Source organism: Myotis brandtii, unplaced genomic scaffold (genome assembly GCF_000412655.1).
Source record: "Myotis brandtii unplaced genomic scaffold, ASM41265v1 scaffold53, whole genome shotgun sequence".
Lineage (NCBI taxonomy): Eukaryota > Metazoa > Chordata > Mammalia > Chiroptera > Vespertilionidae > Myotis > Myotis brandtii.
The window spans coordinates 7,341,745-7,359,289 of record NW_005369942.1 but is presented as its reverse complement, the minus strand read 5'-3'; the positions used below and the strand labels follow the sequence as shown (position 1 = coordinate 7,359,289).

Sequence of the window (17,545 nt, the reverse complement as noted above, 5' to 3'; positions counted from 1 at the left end):
TCAGTCCGAGGTCCTCTGTTCCAAGGTGCCATTCACTCTGCCTGTTGACATAAATGGACATGGACGCGAGCGGCCGCGAGAGGTGGGACCTCGGCTTCTCCTTGACCGACGGGCGGGCGGGCGCGGCCCCGCCGGTGTTGCCCCCACGTGGGAAGGGGCTCGGGGAAGCTGGGTTCAGGCAGCGACTGCGGTCCGCCCCGGAGGGAAGTGTTCGTGGGCGTCTTAGAACAAGGCGAAGCAAGGGGATGTATACGTGGAAGCGCGGCCGTGCTTGATTTTTTTTTTATCGTGAAATAATGGGCCAGCTGGACATGTCAGTGTTTTCAAAACACTGCGTAGTCGGATGCAAAACGAGGCTCGGGCCGCTACTAGCATGTTTTGGGTTATGATTGGGTGGGAAAGAACTGAAGGAGGAGAGTTGACAGGAGAGTGGACCGCACGGTAGGGAATTGGTAGTCTTCCAGCTGCCTTTGAATGCTGACCAGTGGCCTCGGGTACTTGATTTTGACGGTAGCAGCTGCATCTTTGTTTAAAAGTTGAAATGGAAATAGTAAAAACTAAGACCAAAAAAAAAAAAACACCTTTGTAAATTAAGTTGTAAATCAATTGAACTTTTATTTATTTTTTTTCAGTTGAACTTTTAACATAGACATTACAGATCTTTTTCTTAAAATTAAAGGTTAGTAGTGGGATAGGGAAATATGGGGCATGTTTATAGATCTGTGGAGATCAGTTAAAATAAAGGGTATGGTGTAAATGTAAGGTAATTATTGTAGACGTGCATTGTAGTATTGTAGATATAAAGCATTTCTTCAGAAGAACTACAACAGTTAGTTGATTTCCTTAGCTTTTGCACAGTAATATTCATCAATAAATTACGACTTGGAGAAAAACTACTTAAAATTTTGTTTTAAATTTAATATTGCCATCAGTTTCTACAGTTGCAAAGATCTATTTGTTTAATACTATTCTAGCTGAAGAGAGCAAAAATCTTAAAGCAAAATATCCATCCAATTAGCTAAGAGAAAAAAGCACTAGTGAATCTTTATGGTTATTTCATCTCCCTACTTACTAGACTTACAGTATACATTATATTCAGTGAACTATCAAAAAGCCCAAATTCTTTATTGACTATAAAATCAGTTTGACGGGTTTTTTAACCATTAAGGTAAGACAGGAGTTTTAATTGAAAATGGCCATGTGAAAAATATTTAACAGTTTAGTATAATTAATTAACCTACAGGTGCTTTAATTGGGTATCTTAATCTTTGTTGGGGATTAAGAACAAGCTGATGCTTGTTGTATGGTGTGGTTGATGGGAATTTCAATTTTGCTGGTGTCTCTCTGTAGGCAACTCTTTATTTTCTTGGAATCCATTCTATTCCTGTAGAAATTCTATTTTGCAAACTTATCTCTCTAATCCTGTCTCTACACTGTTTTACCACAATTTTTATTTGTAGTTGGATACTTAGGAAATATAAATAAGAGAATGGTGTGGAAATGCACTGTATGAAAGACTTAGGGTTTTAGTCCAGATGTTGTTACTATCTAGCTAGACTTTTGGCAAGATTTGTGGGCCTTATAAATGAATGAAGTGGATATATTAATCTCTTCTAGTTTCTAATACCAGAGTGTCATCTGTATATAACTAGATAGTCTTGGCCTCCTATTTTCCTAAGCAGATTTACAACTTCAGGAATAATAAAATAGCTGTAGAGGACCTTTACTGTACAGAGTAGGTGAAAACTAAGGAGTGTTAAATTAAAACAATAATCTATTAATAGGCCTGTAGGATATTAATTATGCTTGGATAACAAACTTAAACCATGTCTGCCATGGCCAAACCTGGATTTACAGTCACTCTCTTAATGAGGTATGAGGATTCCATCCCAAAATACTGCAAGAAATTTTGTTACCAGAGATAGAAACATTATAGCAAATGTAGGCGAGTATTTCAGGATTGTTAATCATGAATTTTCTCTGATAGGAACTGCAGGTGAGACATTATTGTTCCTTCTGTCCTCCTAAGACTCTTCTATTTTGGGGATTGTTCTAGCCTGTATATTGTTTCTGGTAATCCAGATAAGTACCTCTTTTCAACCAAAGCCTGGCCCACCCAGAAGTCCTAAAATAGTGTCAATGCACTTTTGAATTCATTCAGGAAACCAAAAAGAATTATTCCTCAATCTCTCCTAACCTTGTTTAAAGTAGTTTTATTTATTTTGGGGACTTTTATTAAAATCACAGTATGGGGTTTATTAATCACTTGTAGCCATGGTTATATTTTACATACTAAAATATCAGCTTTCTAGCCCTGGCCAGTGTGGCTTAGTTGGTTGAGTGTCATCCCATGCACCATGAGGTCGCTGGTTCAATTCCCAGGCAGGGCACATGCCCAGAGTTCCTGGCTTGATCCCCAGTGAGAGGGTATGAAGAAGGTTGGTGCAGAATTAGTGCTACTCCTCCCTGCTCCTATCTCCACCCCTCCAGGTTCTCAACACTCTGTTGCCTGTGTCCATGGGCTATGCATATAAGTTCTTTGGTTTATCTTATTTCTAAAAGTTTTACGTTTTATGTAGATGTACCATAATATAACTTTTCCATGTTAATGAATGTAGGTTACTTATTTAAATATATATATTTTTTACTGTATAAGCTGCAGTGACCATCTTACACAGCATCTTTATATCTTGTCTTGATTCCAACAGAATTTTCCAGAAATAAAATTGCTTTATTAAAAGGTATATTTTCTTCTCTATATATAAAAGGCTAATATGCCAAGTGTCCCCTCCGGAGTTCAACCAGGAGACTGGGAGTTCGATCACTCGCTATGACATGCACTGACCACCAGGGGGAGGAGCGGAATGAAGGAAGGCCCGGGTCGGCAGCTGGAAGGCCCTGATCAGGGCTGATCGCCAGCCAGGCCTAGGGACCCTACCCATGCACAAATTTTGTGCACTGGGCCTCTAGTACTATATATATATATGACATATTTTTATTGACTTCAGAGAGGAAGGGAAAGGGAGAAACATCAATGATGAGAGAGAATCATTGATTGGCTGCCTCCTGCATGACTGGGGATAGAGCCTGCAACTCCAGTATCTGTCCAGACTGGGAATCGAACTGTGATCTCCTGGTGCATAGGAGCCATACTGGCTGGGGAAAAGGTATATACTATATTAAAAGATTATACTACTACACACTCTTGCCAACAACTTGAGGGAAATGTCCATTTCTGTATAGGCTGACCAACACTTGGCATTCTTTTTTTTTTTCTTCTTTTTTTTTGGTCAGTATGATAGGTGAAAAAATGTTTTGTTGTTTTAGTGCATTTATTTATTAGTGTAATTGAGTACCATTTCATGTTTGACCATTTGTATTTCTTTTTGGATCACTCAGATTCTTTGTTGTTGTTAATCCTCACCTGAGGATATTTTTCCATTGATCCTTAGAGAGAGGGAAAGACAGAAAAACATTGATATGAGAGAAACACATCGATTGGTTTTGGAGGACCCTGCAACCAAGGTTCGTGCCCTTGACCGGAATTGAACCCGGGACGCTTTGTTCCGCAGGCCAATGCTCTATCCATTGAGTCAAACTGGCTAGGGCTTTTAAGCTCATGATCATCCTTTCAACCATACTAAGATTGGGTTGATGCGGTGGTCTAAGTAGGCAACTCAAAGGACTTCCTGATGTTGAACTTGGAATTAGAGGAATGGTGTTCACACAGTTGGCATTTCACAAGTGCAATTCCCTCCCCTCCCCGCCCTCCCTTTTCTATCTCTGGGAACCTGCCCCTGTAAAGTTGACAGCATGAGGGAGCAGTTGTGGATAGCTAGCTTTTAAAGGGAAAAAGTGCTGGCCTTGAAAGTTCAGTTCTTTTTCTAAACTTTTTAAAAAATATATATTTTTATTGATTTTTTTACAGAGAGGAAGGGGGAGGGATAGAGAGTTAGAAACATCGGTGAGAGAGAAACATCGATCAGCTGCCTCCTGCACACCCCCTACTGGGGATGTACCTGCAACCAAGGTACATGCCCCTTGACCGGAATCGAACCTGGGACCCTTCAGTCCACAGGCCGACGCTCTATCCACTGAGCCAAACCGGTTAGGGCCTTTTTCTAAACTTCTTAATCAGGAAACTTGTTTCCAAGAGAGGAATTGGGACTTTGTAACAGGAATGTTTTAGGAAAGTCTTCCTCTTGGAAAAGTAAGCTAACTCAAAGGGCCATTTAGTAACCAATGTATAGAAATCACTATCCTAGAGTATCCAACCACATTGGCCAACACAGTTTATCACATCCTCAGTGATGAGATTAAATTATGGTAAGGAAGAATGCATATGCACATCCCAGTTACAAGGTATACATAAAGATACTCCATTAATAAACTGTCAGCATTATAGATTCCACTGTTAAATGTAAAAATTTCCCCATTATAGAGGAATTAAAGAAAGATTAAAGTTTAAACAAAAATCCAAAATTTTTTAATCCAAAAGAATTGACTAAAATAAAAATCTTTTTCTTTTAAAAGTGTGAAGAGCCCTAACCGGTTTTGCTCAGTGGATAGAGCATCAGCCTGTGGACTGAAGGGTCCCAGGTTCGATTCCAGTCAAGGGCATGTACCTTGGTTGCGGGCACACCCCCAGTCCTCCCCAGCTTCTTTACTTTTAGCTAGAGGTTGTAATCAGTGTCTGGATAGAGTATGTGATAATACTGAGTTTTAAATCAATAGAAAAATTAACTCTGTCATATTCAAATATTCTTTTCTCCAGTTTTTTTTTTTATTTTTTTATTTTTATTGATTTCAGAGAGGAAGGAAGAGAGAAAAACATCAATGATGAGAATCATTGATCGCCTGCCTCCTGCACATACCCTACTGGGGATGGAGTCCGCAACCCAGCCATGTGCCCTTGACCAGAATGGAACCTGGGACCCTTCAGTGCACAGGTCGATGCTCTGTCCACTGACCCAAACTGGCTAGGGCTCTCCAGTTTCTTACTTTTTTTTAATATATATTTTTTTATTGATTTCAGAGAGAAAGGGAGAGGGAGAGAGATAGAAACATCAATAATGAGAGAGAATCATTGATCGGCTGCCTCCTGCACGCCCCCCACTGGGGATCGAGTCTGCAACCTGGACATGTTGCCTTTGACCAGAATTGAACCTGGGACCCCTCAGTCTGCAGGCCGATGCTCCATCCACTCATCCAAACTGGCTAGGGCTCTCCAGTTTCTTAATAATTCATCATGTCATTCAGTATTGAAATTTTATTTTATTTTTTAATATATTTTATTGATTTTTTTTTTATAGAGTGGAAGGGAGAAGGAGAGGGATAGAGAGCTAGAAACATCAATGAGAGAGAAACATTGATTCAGCTGCTTCCTGCACACCCACTACTGGGGATGTGCCCACAACCAAGGTACATGCCCTTGACCGGAATCGAACCTGGGACCCTTCAGTCCACAGGCTGATGCTCTATCCACTGAGCCAAACCGGTCAGGGCCAGTATTGAAATTTTAAAGTTTACTTTTGTTTGTATGTGGTCAGAATAATTTTATCTTTAATTTCTGACCTTAATTTTGTGATTTATGTCTAACTTGTAATAAAGCCATAAAAACTTGCTTGTGCGGCCTGTTCCTTCTTACTTTTCATTATATCAAATAGTTTGTATAAGGGTGTATTTTGTAAGTACCAGGCACTTAATTTACTTGACTTAGCACTATTTTGGGACATGTTTTTAATTTTCCTGTGGGAAATGTTCCCCAAATGTACTATATTATATAACTTCATAAAACATAGTACTTATAAAACATGCTTCAGTGAAATTCTAGATAATATTCAGGCAAATATAATTTTTTATTTATTTTTTTTCTACCCCCATTTTTTTTGTCCTACTTGCCCATATTTTTTTTTAATACTCTATATAATTTTTTTATTTTATTCTTATGCATATTTACACATGTCTGCACATATGTGTGCCTAAAGTATAAAGAAGAATAAAACAAATACTTGTGTATTCACTATTCTGCTTTATTATTTTTTAAAATATTTCATAGAGGAAAGGAGAAGGAGAGAGAGAGAAACATTAATGATGAGAGAGAATCATTGATTGGCTGCCTCCTGCATGCCCCACACTGGGGATGGAGCCTGCAACCCAGGCATGTGCCCTTGACCGGAATGGAAACCTGGGACCCCTCATTCCACAGGCCAACGCTCTATCCACTGAGCCAAATCAGGTAGGGCACACTATTCTGCTTTAGAAATAGAATCATTACAGTATTCAAGATCCCTGAAACACAGTTCCTGGTGACATCTTCAACTTTTGTCCTTCATCCCTCTGTGGTAAGTACAGATGGTCTTTGATTTATGATGATGGAGTTATATACTGATACCAATTCTAAGTCGAAAATACATTTGGTATGCTGTAGAGCAGTGGTTCTCAACCTTCCTAATGCCTCGACCCTTTAATACAGTTCCTCATGTTGTGGTGACCCCCAACCATAAAATTATTTTCGTTGCTACTTCATAACTGTAATTTTGCTACTGTTATGAATCGTAATGTAAATATCTGATATGCAAGATGTATTTTCAGGGGTCTCGACCCACAGGTTGAGAACCGCTGCAAAACACATATATAATTACATATTGTTTTTGTGATTAATCACTATGCTTTAATTATGTTCAAAAAATAATTTTGTGGTTGGGGGTCACCACAACATGAGGAACTGTATTAAAGGGTCGCGGCATTAGGAAGGTTGAGAACCACTGGTAGGCGACCCCTGTGAAAGGGTCATTCGACCCCCAAAGCGGGCACGGCCCACTGGTTGAGAACCGCTGCTGTAGAGTATTGGTTTTTTATACTCGTGATTGTGTGGGCTGACTTGGAGCTGCAGTTCCCCTGCCAAGCACCACTAGAGTATTATATAGCATATCGCTAACCTGGGAAAACATCACATTCAAAATTGGAAGTACAATTCTGCCTAATGTTTATCGCTTTTGCACCAAACTATTATAAGTCGGGGACCATCTGTATCTTATTTGAATTTGCTTCTGGCTTTTAATTCGAATACTTTTATTTTATGACTTGGTCATTGCCATAATGTTTGGGATTCATGTTTTGCTGAATTATTATTACTGTGGTGCAGATCCCAAGTTTAATCTTTTAATGTTTACTCTTTTGTGGGTCATGCTTAGGTAGATGACATTGCTCTTTGGTTATCTTGCTAAGCGGTGAAGCCAACTAAAAGACTGTGAAACTTCATTTGAGGACAGTATAATATGTATTTTTGTTCACTTCTGTGCTCTTATTTACGGTAGGGACAAGTGGTGATTCCATGATACTCTTTTTTTTTTTAAATATATTTTATTGATTTTTTACAGAGAGGAAGGGAGAGGGATAGAGAGTTAGAAACATCGATGAGAGAGAACATCGATCAGCTGCCTCATGCACACTCCCCACTGGGGATGTGCCCGCAACCAAGGTACATGCCCTTGACCGGAATCGAACCTGGGACCCTTCAGTCCGCAGGCCTACGCTCTATCCACTGAGCCAAACCGGTTAGGGTTCCATGATACTCTTGTGCAAACTTATGTTTTGTTAGAGAAAAGATTAGTCTCAGTTTAAGTAAACTATATTTTGCACCTCTTGCTTTGAACACTGAAGACCAATTTGAATATACCTTTGCTGAAATGTAGATGATTTCTTGGTAGGAATTTGAGTCTCAGAACTTTGGATTTTATTGGGAATTTTATTACTTAAAATTCATTTGGATTTTATTGCTTAGATTGGTATTATAATAGTTACTTTGGTTTTTTTGGTGGTTTTTTTTTCCCCCCTTCAAAGCACTTCTGAGCATTTTATGAACTTCCCTCCAAAGGTTATGAAGCTACCAGGAAACAGGCCCCCACCGAACACCCTTAATCTTCTCAGCTCTTCTGCTGAAGAATTTGGCCTTCACAATGACTGGCTGCTTTGGGAGCTTTTCCTTCCCCAGAACTTTGTAGTAACCCAATTGCACCACATCAATGATAGGAGCAGCTCCAATCTTGTTTTTGGCAGCATTTACCCATGTCTGCTCACTAACCAATGTACACAGTTTATCAAGGTTGACAGTTGGGCAGAAGCTCTGGTTCCTCTTTATGTGGTAATGCTTCATGCCAACTTTCCCAAAGTAACCTGGGTGATATTTGTCAAAAGTTGATCCTGTGATTATGCAAGCCACCAGGATTACCTCGGCTTCCCGGGAGCTTCCTGTGTCAATGCAGCCATAGCTGTGGCTCACATGGCCTGGAAGTTTCTGGGTCTTCCTCAGTCTGGATGGCATGCTGGTGTCCAAGATACAAGAAGGTTACTTTATTAAATGTATTGAATGAAGTGATTGTAAAAACAATTCTATGTGTGTGTGTTTTTTTTGTTTGTTTTTTTTAGAGCTCAGTTCCCCAAAAATTATAAAAGCAGGAAAACTCAAGACAAAGAAATCCAACAAGGTAGGTCTTTACACAAAGAAGTTCTTCAGTACTCTATATTAATTTTAAAAATCATTTTCTTATATTGTGAATTTTTCTTATAGTTGTATTATTGATGGTAATTTGAAGTTAATATACTACAGAATTGTAGCTTTTACACAAACTCCCTTCTGTTAATCCTATTTATATTATTTTAGTCAGTGTCATTAAATAGTGCTAGAGATCATAGGCCAAGGCCTTACTGTTTCAGTGTTCTGATGTTTGGAAAACTTGGATTAATTTGGCAAATGCCTGCATATAAATTGAATGTAGGTGGTTTTTAAAATTGCTTTCACCTTTAGAAAATATTTTTTCTACTTAAAATTTCTAATTTGCAGACATAACACCTATTTATTACTTCTTAGGCTAGTGATTTCAGCGATATGGCGAATTGGCCAACACCAAGTGAATTAGTGAACACTGGAGTGAGTATTGTTTAAGGCTTTTTTTCTATATAGGGAAAAGGTTCTCACTTCAACATGCAGAATTTATTTTACTTCAAATTTAGAGAATTACATTAATAAAGAAGTGTTAAACTCAGCAGCTACCCTTTTCATAGTTTTGCCCATTTTCATATAATGTATCTAAAGCCCATTCATTTTATGTTTCAGAATTTATGCTGTTTTTTCTGATTTATAATATTGCCAATGTGTTGAAGTGCTAACTATATATATGTACACATATGATAAATGTATGTCACTCATCAATAAGGTTCAATGAATGGAATTTCAAGAAATATATATTTTTTATTGATTTCAGAGGAAGGAAGAGAGAGAGATAGAAACATCAATGATAAGAGAGAATCATTGATCGGTTGCCTCCTGCACACCCCACACTGGGGATCAAGCCTGCATGTTGCCCTGACTGGGAATCAAACTGTGACCTCCTGGTTCATAGGTCTACACTCAACCACTGAGCTGTGCCGGTCGGGCTTGAATTTTAATGATGAAAGAAGCTCCGAAAGATGTTTCTAAGATATTGTATCAAGTGGGGTTTTATAGGATTAGCATATGTAGTTATACATGTTTTCATTTGACACTGTGCACTTTGCTGTTTGTAATTTGTGTGGAGTATAATTGTAGGTAGTATATATTAGTTTAAACAGCTTAATTGGTATGTGAATGACATAAATAAACTGAAAATATGTGTGTGATATTTGTAGTTCATTCTTATTGCTGAGTAGTAGTGTATGAGTGTAATGCTGTTTGTCCATTCACCTATATGTGTTGATTGTACTTATTTTTTGGCTGTTAGAAATAAAGCTGTTATATTAACATTTGTATGTCAAATTTTGCATCGGTATATGCATTCATGTTTCTTGGGTAGATACCTAGGAGTAGAATGGCTAGATTGTATGGTAGCTATTTGTTTAGCTTTTTCAGAAACTACTAAACTTTTTATTCCCACTCTCAGTGTAATGAGAATTCTAGTTATTCCACATACCACTAATACTCATTGTTCATTTTTTTTTAAATAATTATAAATTTATTAGGTCATCTGGAAAACCAGGTGGGCTGAGCCCCAAAATGACACCAGCTGATCATTCTTAATTTTAGTCATTATAGTAGGTGTGTAGTGGTATCAAATTGTTGTTTCAATTTGCATTTCTCTAACTAAAGATGTCAAGCACCTTTTCATATACATTTGCCATTCAGTGTATCTTTTTAAAGAAGTAGCTGTTCAACTCTAGCTAATTTTTCAAAAATTGAGTTGTTTCTCATTATTGCATTTTGAGAGCTCATTATACAGGGCTGGGCAAAGGCAGGTTTACAGTTGTGAGTACACAGAACAGTTTATTATTATTTATTAAATAGTTTTCCATATGAACAACTGTAAATCTACTTTTGCCAAACCCTGTATATTTTGCATTCAAGTTCTTTATCAGATACTTAGGAAATATTTTCTCCCAATCTATGGCTTGACTTTTCTCTCAACAGTGCCTTTTGAAAAGAAGTTTTTTTATATTTCAAAAATTGGCATTTGTTTTGCAATATTTAGGTAAGGCATATTACCACAGATTTTTGGATATGTTAGTGAAAATGTTCATGAAAATTATTTCATTCAGAAATACTTTTTGCAGTGTCAGAGTGTCATCAACCAAGGAAATAAGAAGCTACAAAATAAGAAAGAAAAAGAAGACAAAGTTGAAAAGAGAAATAACAGTGAGAGCAAAGAGACCCGAGAAACAAAACTAGATGGTCCTGGTGAAAATACCAGTGAGGATGAAGCTCAGTCAAATAATCAACGAAGGAAAGGTTTGTTCATCTATAACTTATATTTTATTGAGATATAATTGTATTAGTTTAAGGTATAGAACACAATGATTTGATGTATGTATATCATGCAAAATGACTACCACAATGTTTAACATCCATGAATTCATAGTCATCTTTTTTCTTTTCTTAAAAAATTTGTTTTGTTCTTTAAAAAAAATTTTTAAATTTTAGAAAGGAAGAGGGACAGAGAGATAGAAACATCGATGGAAGAAACGAGAAACATAGACCAGTTGCCTCCTGCAGACTCCCTACTAGTGATCAAGACCACATCCTGGGCATGTGCCCTGACCAGGAATCAAACTAGTGACCTCTTGGTTCATGGGTTGACACTCAACCACTGAGCGGGCACAATTTATTTTCTTGAGATGAGAATTTTTTAAGATCTATTCTCAGCAACTTCCCAATATATAATACAGTATTGTTAATTATCTTTGCTATGCTGTACATTGCACACTAGAACGTATATAGTAGTAAGTTTGTAGCTTTTGATCATCTTCACCCACTTCTCCCATCCCCCAACTGTGTTTTTCCTTTGAGTTCAGTTTTTCTAGATTCCACATATAAATGAGATCAAACAATATTTATCTTTCGCACTTTCTTTTTTTTTTAACATATATTTTATTGATTTTTTACAGAGAGGAAGAGAGAGGGATAGAGAGTTAGAAACATTGATGAGAGAGAAACATCGATCAGCTGCCTCCTGCACACCCCCTACTGGGGATGTGCCTGCAACCAAGGTACATGCCCTTGACCGGAATCGAACCTGGGACCCTTCAGTCCGCAGGCCGACGCTCTATCCACTGAGCCACACCGGTTAGGGCCGCACTTATTTCATAGCATAATGCCCTCAAGGTGTATCTGTGCTGTTGTAAATGATAGGATTTTCTTCTTACTATTCCATTCACTACATTCAGCACATTTTTGTTATCCATTTATCTGTCAGTGGACTGTTTTTCATGTCTTGGCTATTGTAAATTATGTGGCCCTGGTGAAAATGTCAGTGAGAATGAGGCTCAGTCAAGTAATTAGTGAAAGAGAGGTTAGTTTATCTATATGTTTAATTTAGTCTTACTTTCTGGAAGGAAGTTGTAGTAATGAAGAATTGTATTTAATCAATAGATTCCAGGTAGTCAGTCACCAATGAGTATTTTTGGATTTCTTCAGGATACCATCTGCAACTGGTAACTGATACGTTTTTGTAGCATTCATTTCTGAACTATTAGGCTTTCCTTTTTTTTTTTGATACTTTTTTTAATGTGAGAATGAAATGAAGTTGGACTTAATAGAGATGAGTATAGATACATGATTGGAAAGTTGTGTAAAGTTAGTGTATTGATTTCAGTGAGGGAGGGAGAGAGAGAAACATCAGCGATGAGAGAGAATCATTTATCGGCTGCCTCCGGCACACCTCACACTGGGGATCCAGCCCACAACCCGGGCATTGAACCCTGACCTCCTAGTTCATAGGTCAATGCTCAACCAGTTAGCCATGCTGGCTGGGCTAACTGTTGTTTTTTAAATCTTCATTGCAACATCCCTGTCTTTCAGGGAGTTCTGAGAAAATGTTTTTCTAAGAGAAAGGTGAGAACAATTTTGGTCAACTTTTTTTCCTCATACCGTGCCCTCATTATACTTTGAAGAAAAAAAAATGCTGTCTTTACATCCTTTTCCATATTTTCAGAACTTTTCATGTGTCTAGGGACACATTATGATTTAACTGCTTTGTAAAACCATATATTCATCAGTGTTCTGTGCCTAGGTAAAAATGTCTGCAGGGGCCTTTTGGCAGAAAAAAAATCTGTAAACTGTCAGAAGGTCATAGCTGAGGCAAGGTGAACTTTGGAGAGTGGCAGGAGATGCTATTGGAGAGGTAGGCATAGTCAACGTTATGCAGGGTTCAAGCTTAGAATTAACATTTTGAGTTCTGTGGGAAGATGTTGAAGCATTTTATTTTATTTTTTATTATTTTAAAAATATATTTTATTGTGTGTTTTTTTTGTTGTTGTTGTTTTTTTTTTACAGAGAGGAAGGGAGAGGGATAGAGAGTTAAAAATATCGATGAGAGAGAAACATCAATCAGCTGCCTCCCGCACACCTCCTGCTGGGGATGTGCCCGCAACCAAGGTACATGCCCTTGACCGGAATCGAACCTGGGACCTTTCAGTCCGCAGGCTGATGCTGTATCCACTGAGCCAAACCGGTTAGGGCCGTTGAAACATTTTAATTCATGGAGGTTATAAGGCATGATAGGGGACATTTCATAATGCAGTAGTCAGCAGCGAACTTCTTTAATAATGGAAGTAGCAATCTACATGTATTAAGCACTTTACTTGATTTTTATTTTAACGATTATCTAGTCCAGGGGTGGGCAAAATTTTTGACTCGAGGGCCACAATGGGTTCTTAAACTGGACCGGAGGGCCGGAACAAAAGCATGGATGGAGTGTTTGTGTGAACTAATATAAATTCAAAGTAAACATCATTACATAAAAGGGTACGGTCTTTTTTTTTTTTTTTAGTTTTATTCATTTCAAACGGGCCGTAGTTTGCCCATGGCTGATCTAGTCCTTAGCTGCAGGGTAAGCATTAGGCTCACTTGGTACAATGAACCAAGGCTAATTGCTCAAAGGTGGTGCCAATAGGACAACCATGTGGTTATGAGAAAAAAATTTCCCCAGTTCTTAAAACTTTTTCATGCTTCTTAGACATATAGGTAGTCTTTTTGACTTATTTATAGAGTAGAGGCCTGGTGCATGAAATTTGTGCATGGCAGGGGGACGTGTCCCTCAGCCTGGCCTGTGCCCTCTCGCAGTACGGAAGCCATCAGTCAGACATTCTTAGCACTGCCTTGGAGGCAGGAGAGGGGGATGTCTGACTAACAGCTTAGGCCCACTCCCCCCTACTGGGTGGTGGGCTAAGCCGGCTGTCAGAAATCCTTAGCGCTGCCTTGGAGGTGGGAAAGGCCCCCGCCATTGCTGCTGCACTTGCCAGCTATGAGCCCAGCTCAGGCCTTCTGGCTGAGTGGTGCACCCCCTGTGGGAGCACAGTGACCACCAGGGGGCAGCTCCTGCGTTGAGTGTCTGCCCCCCTGGTGGTCAGTGTGCATCATAGCGACCAGTCGTTCCACTGTTTGATCGATTTGCATTTTATTATATGCAAAATATAATGAAAGGGTGGCAGACCTGTCATCCTCCTCTAAGATTTGTTTTCCTTGTTAATTGCTTCAATTAAAACTATCAGCCAACACTAAAATCTGGGTGTTTATAGTTAGAATGATTCATATACTCAAGCCATGAATTGATTTTCTGAGAGCATACATTTTTAAAAAATGTTCTATGATTTCAGTGAGAGAGATAGCAACGTCAGTGATGAGAGAGAATCATTGATCAGTTGCCTCCTGCACAGTCCCTACTAGGGATGAAGCCCACAACTGGGACATGCGCCCTTACTGGGAATCCAACAGTGACCTCCTGGTTCATAGATTGACCCCCTCAACCATGGAGCCACACCAGCCAGGCACACATTTTTATCTTTAAACAAAAGGCTTGGTTATGCTCAAGAATCTCTTGATAGAATTTAGTCTAAAGAGTTTTTAGATTATTTCCTGTTCTTTACTCATGTCTCCATATGTTGTAGGTTTTATAGGAATTCATTATTGTAGTAGCACAATAATATTCCCTTTCCTTTAATTACCTTAATAGTGTTTCCATTGCTCATGAGTCTTTGTTTGGTCAAAATATATATATATATTGGACAGAAGAGTGAACACTTTGAAACCTTGACTGTGGAATCCACGAATAGGCCATCTTTTTTTTTTTTAAGATACAAAGAACCTTTTTATAAGGATGGAAATGATTATTTGAAAATTTAAACAGCTAGATTATACAAGAAATTGCTTGAAAATTCTCGTCTTCAAAGAGTTGGATTCCATTATACAGGCTTTGTTCTTTCTTTAGACCTCTAACTTCAGACTGAAGTTGAGCAGAAATACAGCTTACACTTTCCTTCAAAATCATTCTTGGGCCCCAGAGAAGGTGCTGGACCTTTGAGTGGACAAGCAAAGCAGGTTACTGTTAACAGTACCTTTTAACTCTGGAGATTTTTCAGTAGTATACAGGACCCAGCTGCTCCACTTCCACCTCTTCCCATGAGTTCAACCCTGGGCATATCATTGGGGATCATTTAGATAGATGAATAGATCATCATCAGGACAACCTGTAATCACCTTGCGAGGCAGCTGAATCCCTCAGGACTGATGAGATGCTAGGGACAGAAAAAGGCGGCATTACATATACCCAGTAACAGCCACAAATAGGCCATCTTGAGAATTACATTATCTTTTTGTCAACAAGAAAGTTAAATTCCTTATTTCTCTTAAAGAAGTAAGGAAAATGGCCCTAGCTGGTTTTGCTCAGTGGATAGAGTGTCGGCCTAGGAACGGAAGAGTCCCGGGTTTAATTCTGGTCAAGGCACATGCCTGGGTTGCCGTCTTGATCCCCTGTGGGGTGTGCAGGAGGCAGCGAATTGATGATTCTCATCATTGATGTTTCTATCTCTCTGCCTTCCTCTCTGAAATCAGTAAAAACACATGTTAAAAAAAATAAGGAAAAATGTGAGTAGTACCTTTAACAAGATTTGTCAAATGCTGTTAGATACCTGTTACACTTAATTTTGAAAAACCTTTTTCATTAGTATTAATGGTGAATAAATCAATAATCAATATTTTATCCATATTTTAGTGATTTCATACTAAAAGTTTTTTGAATCACTATCCAAGCTTTCAAATGTGTACATTATAATGTCCTATCAGGTATACCACATTCTCAAATCTAAGAATCAAGTATTAGATAGGAGTAGTGTGTACATGTACTATTTTTGAACACTTTATCCGTTAGTATTAAACAGAAAAGTGAGCATTTCACTTAAAAGCAAAAGAATTCCAGTGATTCTTCATCACTGAATTTTCATTTGATTTTTAGAAATATTCACAGAAAATACTTTATTTAAAGAGCTGTGTGAGAAGAAAATTATTTCGGTATTAAAGAGATAATCCCTTTAAGAACAAATTAAGTCTCATTTAATTAAAATATAGTCTTTTAATATTTTTTCTTTTTTAAATATATTTTTATTGATTTCAGAGAGGAAGGGAGAGAAACATCAATGATGAGAGAGAATAATTGATGGGCTGCCTCCTGCACATCCCCTGTAAGTTCTCTCTTTTTTGCTCAAATCTTTCACCACTCCCCCACCCTCGATTTCGCACCCACCCACCAGAGCTGTCTCTATTTTGCTTGTTAGTTTGGTTCATTAAATTTCACATGAGTGAAATCATATGGCGCTTGTCTTTCTCTGACTGGCTTATTTCACTTACCTAGCACAATGTTCTTCAGGTCTATCATGCAAAAGGTAAAATTTCCTTTCTTTTTTACTGCAGTGTAAATGTACCACAGGTTTTTTGTTTTGATGTTTGTTTTTTTAAATATATTTTATTGCTTTTTTACAGAGAGGAAGGGAGAGGGATAGAGAGTTAGAAACATCAATGAGAGAGAAACATTGATCAGCTGCCTCCTGCACACTCCTTACTGGGAATATGCCCACAACCAAGGTACATGCCCTTGACCGGAATTGAACCTGGGACCCTTCAGTCCGCAGGCCGACGCTCTATCCACTGAGCCAAACCAGTCAGGGCCCACAGGTTTTTTTATCCACTCATCTACTGATGGACAATTGGGCTTCTTCCAAATCTTGGCTATCCTATATAATAAAAGGCTAATATGCAAATTGACCTAACGGCTGAACGACTGGTTACTATGATGTGCGCTGACCACCAGGGGACAGGCGCTCAACACAGGAGCTGCCCCCTGGTGGTCAGTGCGCTCCCACAGGGGGAGTGCCACTCAACCAGAATCCCTGAGCTGGGCTTACGGCTGTTAAGTGCAGCAGCAGTAGTGGGAGCCTCTCACGCCTCTGCAGCAGTGCTAAGGATGTCCGACTGCTGACTTAGGCCTGCTCCCCTGGACTGTGAGAGGGCACAGGCCAGGCTAAGGGACTCTCCCCGCCCCCCCCCTTGCCAAGTGCACGTATTTCGTGCACAGGGCCTCTAGTTGTAAATGATGCAATGAACATAGGGATACATATATTTCTTTGAATTAGTGTTTTTGGGTTTTTCGGATATATTCCCAGAAGAGGAATCTCTGGGTCATAAGACAGTTCTAACTTAATTATTTGAAGTAACTGCTTTCCTCAGTGGCTGCACCAATCTGCATTTCTTTCAGTAATGCACTAGGGTTCCCTTTCTCCACATCCTTGCCAGCACTTGCTCGTTGATTTATTGATGATAGCCATTTTGACAGGTGTGAGGTGATATCTCAAGAGACCTTTCAAAATTAGTTTTATTAAAAATTGTGTTGTCATTAAATTATTTTATTTTGTTTTCTTCTAGCTAATAAGCACAAGTGGGTACCACTCCACTTAGATGATGTAAGACCAGATAGTCAAGAAAGACCAGGATCCCGGAACTGCTCAAGATGTCAACCTGAAACAAATAAATCATCACATAACAATAGGAGAAATGATACACGAAGTAAGATACACTCTTAGGAAAAAATGACTAAGACACTATGTCTTACTGCTTCTTATTATTAGTTTTTTGCTCATTATTTTAATTACCATGAATAGTATAAACTATTTGAGAGTAAGTTGCAGGCATTGTTCCTCTTTTTTTTTTTTTAATACTTACCCAAGGATATTTTTTCCATTGAAT

General features: G+C 38.6%; 1 protein-coding gene and 1 pseudogene across 14 annotated transcripts in view; one reads left to right on the top strand and one right to left on the bottom strand.

Moving 5' to 3' along the window:
* The first annotated feature begins 13 nt into the window (after positions 1 to 13).
* Positions 14 to 17,545, top strand: part of LARP1B (La ribonucleoprotein domain family, member 1B) — a 91,175-nt gene continuing 73,643 nt past the window's right edge. For 9 of the 14 annotated variants that reach the window (XM_014548986.1, XM_014548984.1, XM_014548983.1 and 6 more), the window contains exons 1-5: positions 14 to 82; positions 8,431 to 8,489; positions 8,873 to 8,932; positions 10,588 to 10,762; positions 17,225 to 17,365. In XM_014548986.1, the coding sequence (XP_014404472.1) occupies positions 8,891 to 8,932; positions 10,588 to 10,762; positions 17,225 to 17,365 (358 nt within the window). In that variant the 5' untranslated portion in view covers positions 14 to 82; positions 8,431 to 8,489; positions 8,873 to 8,890. Of the gene's footprint in view, positions 83 to 6,217; positions 6,239 to 6,325; positions 6,345 to 8,430; positions 8,490 to 8,872; positions 8,933 to 10,587; positions 10,763 to 17,224; positions 17,366 to 17,545 lie in introns of those variants that run through there. The other 5 variants (XR_001364321.1, XM_014548991.1, XM_014548979.1 and 2 more) reach the window with 4 other exon arrangements.
* On the bottom strand, positions 7,833 to 8,424 carry LOC102255020 (annotated as a pseudogene).